The sequence below is a fragment of the Quercus lobata genome, chromosome 9, assembly GCF_001633185.2.
Source record: "Quercus lobata isolate SW786 chromosome 9, ValleyOak3.0 Primary Assembly, whole genome shotgun sequence".
Classification (NCBI taxonomy): Eukaryota; Viridiplantae; Streptophyta; class Magnoliopsida; order Fagales; family Fagaceae; genus Quercus; species Quercus lobata.
The window spans coordinates 40573849-40579356 of NC_044912.1; the positions used below are offsets into that span (position 1 = coordinate 40573849).

The 5508-nt window shown below is 30.5% G+C and overlaps 1 protein-coding gene across 1 annotated transcript; it reads right to left on the bottom strand.

The window, feature by feature from the left end:
• Positions 1-239: 239 nt before the first annotated feature.
• LOC115958932 (hyoscyamine 6-dioxygenase-like) lies at positions 240-4338 on the bottom strand. Its single transcript, XM_031077201.1, has 4 exons — positions 4076-4338; positions 3666-3913; positions 3217-3526; positions 240-563 (listed from the first exon to the last, which is right to left on the bottom strand). The coding sequence occupies exons 1-4, from the start codon at positions 4268-4270 to the stop codon at positions 315-317; spliced, it is 1002 nt and encodes a 333-aa protein (XP_030933061.1). The 5' UTR covers positions 4271-4338; the 3' UTR covers positions 240-314.
• Positions 4339-5508: the final 1170 nt, after the last annotated feature.

Consider the following 5508-nt stretch of genomic DNA (forward strand, 5'->3'; position numbering starts at 1 on the left):
TTTTGATAATTTGGTGGGTTGGGGTTTACCCATTATAATTGGGTTGGGTTGGAATTAGGTTAGAAACAATTAGTTAAATGGGTTTTAATGGGTAAATGGGTTTTATATACCCAACCCAATTATGCCCACCACAAACTCACCCAAACCCACCCATTTGACACCCATAGTTGGCAGTGACACTTATCATTACGATCCACCTAACTTTAGGGTTTTGAAGTTTGCTAGTTTGATATTAACCAACTAATGTTCGCTTGTTTGATATCAATAGCCATACATTTATTCATGAATTACAATAGCTTTTATCTCACAGGTAATCATACAGTAGTACTTAAAGCCTCCTCTAATGCTTTACTGTCAGTGGAAGCAGCTACGTATTTGATAAGAAAGTCTTTGTATGGCAAGGACTTATAAAGCGCTAGGTGGCTTGCATCAACCAAACTTTTTGCTGGTTCTATAAGTGTTTCATTTGATGGACTAAGAAAGTAGGAAGCAGTTGTTCGAGCTACATTTGAATTTGTCACCACTCGATGTTCAGCACCTTTCAACTTCCCATTGCTGATAATCTACAACTCAATGCGACACATTTCCAAGAACAATAATTAAAAAAAAACCATTAAAGAAACTAGCACCCAAAAATAGAATATCACCCTAAATTATGAGATAATTACACTTAATTTTTAGTTTGCACAATAAACCATGAAAACTTGCAATCACCACCCTAATTATAATAAACTTTGTAAATTGTATCCAATAGCTTGATTGACTATTAAAATTAATGATAACTTGGAAGTCACATTTTTTGCCTACTTAGGGTCTGTTTGAGATTCGCTTATTTTACTAAAACTGAAAACTTTTTATTGAAAGTACTGTAAATAAAGGTAAAAGTTACCTGAAATAGTACAATGAGATCCATAAATAGTACCAAAAAGTGTAGTGAGGCCCATGAATAATAGAAAAAAAGCTGAATTGTAAAATAAGCTGGCAAAATTAATCATGCCAAACAGACTATTAATGAACTATATTTTTATGGTTTATGTGCAAGCACATGATTGTTAATTTTAACCGTCAATCACGGGATGTAATTAAAAATAAAAAATAAAAGAAATTGTCACAATTTGGGTGATGATGGTAAGTTTTCATGGTTTGGGTTGCAAGTTTGGGTGATTTTCTACTATTATCCCTAAAATGATTAATTTTTTTATGATTTTATAAGAGACAAGTTTTTTTTAGTAGGCATATTGACAATTTTTTTTTTTTTTTTTTTTTTCATAAAGCGAGCGTGAAATTCGTATTAGAGTACTATTTATAACAACCTATGTTCATGTTAGGCCACTATTTGTAACAATTAGAGCTTTTCGCAATCATGTAAAATAACTTAGATTGACTTACACACACAATGTAAGAGCCAACAACTGTTTAAATAACGCCATCATAATTCAAATCATTACTGTGAAGTATCACACATCAAATGAACTATCGGCTAGTTTTCACTTTTCACTACTTAAACATCTTATTGTTACAAATTAGTAACTATCTATTCTATACTATTAATAACATGATTTTTTGTTTGGGTTTCAACATTTTGTGTACTAAAATATCCTCACACAAATTTTTAAACTCTCTAAAATACCCCTATCTTTTAGTTAAATAATTTTATGTTAAAAAAATACAAACTAGTTAAAAGAGTAATTTACCGTTACTAAGTTTTATGTTTTTTCCTTTATATTCTCCATTTGGTCTAAAACTTAGGACACTATTTCTATCTCATTTTTAAACATTATTTTACGTTATCTTACCTCTTTCTTTAAAAAAAAAAAAAAACACACGATTATTTACATATCACTTTTAAACATTAAACAAAAAATAAAAAAGAGCATTTTATAGGATAATTACTAGTGTGCCCATAGTACACACAAGTAAATTGTGACTTGTGTGTACCACGTGTACCCTAGAGTGTTTGTAATAGTCATTAGTCACCATTCTATTATATATATATATATATATATATATATATAACCGAAACCTCTAAATCTCTCACAATTTTTCACATTATCATTTTAATTTTTTAAACTAAATAGTGAGAGAGTCTTAACAGGAGTCTGTCTCTATTTTTTCCTTAATCCTAAAGTTTTTTATTTTTTATTTTTTATGTGAGTCTTTTTTTTTTTGAAACCTAAAGTGAGTCCTTTTTAAAAAAAAAAAAAAATTCTAATGTGTGGTCTTTTTTAAACTAAATAGTGAAAGAGTCTTAAAAGGAGTCTCTCTCTCTTTTTTCCTTAATCCTAAAGTGTTTTTTTTTTTTTTTTGAAACCTAAAGTTAGTCCTTTAAAAAAAAAAAAAAAAAAATTCTAACATGAGGTCTAATATATGTAAAATCGAAACCTCTAAAACTCTCACAATTTTTCATCTTATCATTTTAATTTATCATCATTTTAATTTATAATTTTTTAAACTAAATAGTGAGAGAGTCCTAATAGGAGCATCTCTCTTTTTCCTTAATCCTAAATTTTTATTTATTTATTTATTTATTTTTTATGTGCATCTATTTTTTTTGGGAAACCTAAAGTGAGTCATTTAAAAAAAAAAAAATTCTAATGTGTGGCCTTTTTAAAAATAAATAGTGAGAGAGTTCTAACATGAATCTCTCTCTCTTTTTTAATTTCCTTAATCCTAAAGTTTTTTTTTTTTTTGGAAACCTAAAGTGAGTCCTTTTTTTTTAAAAAAAAAAAAAAAAAAAATTCTAAGGTGAGGTCTAATTAAAAAAAATTATAATTATTTTTTTAATCCTAATTCTAACTTAAGTCTCTCAAAAAGTAAAAAACTTCGTTTTATATTATATATAGATAATAATAATGATGTGGCAAGTTCTAAGGAGAATGCAATTTGTAGATCTACTATCAAGATAACATAGATTAGATTGGTGGTGGATAGTAGATTTAATTGCAGTTGAGTATTATGTGAAGTCATCACCATAGAATAACCCACGCCGGAATATGTTATGTGGAACCAATGATATGAAAGAAAAAGAATTTTTCTAAACCATTATATTGAACAAAAAAAATATTTATTTTCATTCATTTTCAAGTTATGCATTTTTTAAAGTTAAGTCATAAACCTTTAAATAAAATAAGTATTTTATAATTTTTATTTAATACATCGCACGGATTAACGACTAGTATTTATATATATACTAAGAGCTTGTGAAGATATATGTACCTGCAACGGATAACCTATGTTAACCACAAAAGCGTTAGGAATGGGTTCAACCACAATCCATTCCTCATCCTTGAAGACTTGAAGCCCGTACACATCACTTTGAAGAAGAATATTAATGACAACAGGGTCCATATGTTTGCCCAAGCCCAAGGTTAAGCTTGGGTCTGGGCATGGCGGATAGTGATTGACCAGCAGTGTTTGATTTCCAACAAGTCCATCAAGGCTGATTCCCAGGCCTTGGGAAATGAACTCCAAAATTCTGAACCCCAACTTCCTTACTTCAGCTGTATATGGCCCAACAACTTCTCTGAAAAAGGTTTCATGAAAAATAATGATGTTTATTTTTGTTCTTATATATATCAAGTCACTAGACTTACTACACGAGACAGGTTCAACATAGCATGGAAGAACAAATTATACATTTGCGACTATGAGGATTTACCGATATCTAGATGGTTGGTTGTTCAGGCCAAAATTGGATGTATTTCTCTAGAGGATTACAATGGTGTATCAATGCATCCCTCCAGAGGTGAAACTTTTCAGTTGCATAATTTGCTCTGCTTGTGTAGATGAAGCAGCTCTTATTGGGGTCCTTTGAAGTTTCGATTGCCTTGTCCTTACCAGATAATGCATGAAACTCCTTAAAAACACTCATGGCCTCATCCATTAAGTTGCTAGGGACTCCATGGTTGATCACCTATTAGGTGGTACAAAACATAGCATAACACAAACTTATAAAATATGAAAAAAGTTTGCCAAAAGTGGTTCATATTGTGATCATGTTTGATGCCAAGCATCCAGTAGGAATAAATAAATCATTGTCTGATAAAATAATAGAAAGAAAAGATGTGGTTGGAACCTGAAAGAATCCAAACTCTTGGCAAGCTTCCAGAATTTGTTGAATTAAATCTGTTTGATCATGACCCCCAAGATCAATCACTGGAATATTGTTGGCTAGAGGAACAGTGAGCTTCCCTGGTCTTTTTTCCGGTGGGAGTATATATGATTCTGGCAAGGATCGATCATTGCACCAGCTTGAAACAAGGTGCTCCATGACTTGCAGCTCAGATCTATAAGGAAAAAGGAATGGCTGTGGTGTGAAGAGAGTGTCGGCCACCAACAACTTATACAAATCCTTTAAAAGCTTCCACAAGTTTTTGAAGAAAGATAACATTACATTTTCCTCTTCTGTCGTATTGCACCATGACAAGTACCCTGCACTTTTTTTTTTGATTGGAAAAGTGGACCCTGCACTTGGCCTCTTAAAAATGATACATATTAATATGTTACCTTTTTAGTATGTATTATAGTACTGAATCATTATTTGCCTTTAGTTAGTTTGGCCAATCCATAATATGTTACAATTCTCAACCAAAAAAAAGAAAAAAAAAAAAAAAAAATCCCAATGTGCCTACTAAGTAATATGGTTCAGCAACTTTAAAAGGTAACATATTATGCTGAACCATATTACTTAGTAGGCACATTGGGATTTTTTTTTTTTGGGTGTTAAATTTGTATTATAACACTATTAATTTGTCATAACTTACATGATATTTAAAAAAAACTAGTTATAATCAGGGCTTTCAGCTTAGTAATAGTCTAAATAACTTAGATTGACTTAATTATTTGAAAACTTCTTAGCTTGCATTGTGCTAGCAACGTAAACCTATAATTACTCTAACTAGATAATGTCCTCATGCATGGATGCCTAGTAATTTCATTTAAAAATAGTTTTTATTTTTTAAGACACATATATAATACTCATTTTGTTATATAGTATTTATAATGTTTCCCATATTATTGTTGAATGCTTTAAAACTTAATTTTCTTAATTCATATTTTATAATTTTTCCTTATCCTAGAAGTAGTTTCCAATTGTTGAGTAAGTTTTCTTTATGAATCTATGTATATGATATTGGAATTGCATCGTTATTAGAAACTAGCTTGTAACCCCATATATATGCATGGATATACTTAAAGATATATGCAAGGACTGGTGTTTAAACCTCAACCCACCTAGAATAGTGGATGATAGCTCAACAATCCCAAAATAATATATTTGTTTGAGAATGGGTTTTACAAGAAAATGTCTCAGCAAATTAAGTATGAGCCATGGCTAATAGGATTCATGCCAATGAGACCAAAAACACAAATTGGGAGAAATAAAACTCCTCGGTCAAGTCCGAGGATGAGACATTCTTATATTAACTTAGACTTATCTGAATATAGTGTGTTCTTCTTTTTTTCTTCCTTCTCAGATTACATGCCCATTTTTTACAAGGGCCTTTCCCT

Excerpts from the sequence above, each read along its gene's own strand:
- LOC115958932 (XM_031077201.1), bottom strand. The coding sequence starts at position 4,270 with ATGGAGCACCTTGTTTCAAGCTGGTGCAATGATCGATCCTTGCCAGAA. Across the intron at positions 3,527-3,665 it reads CCTGAACAACCAACCATCTA|CAGAGAAGTTGTTGGGCCAT; the intron begins GATATCGGTAAA and ends TGAAACCTTTTT. Across the intron at positions 564-3,216 it reads ACATAGGTTATCCGTTGCAG|ATTATCAGCAATGGGAAGTT; the intron begins GTACATATATCT and ends ATTGAGTTGTAG.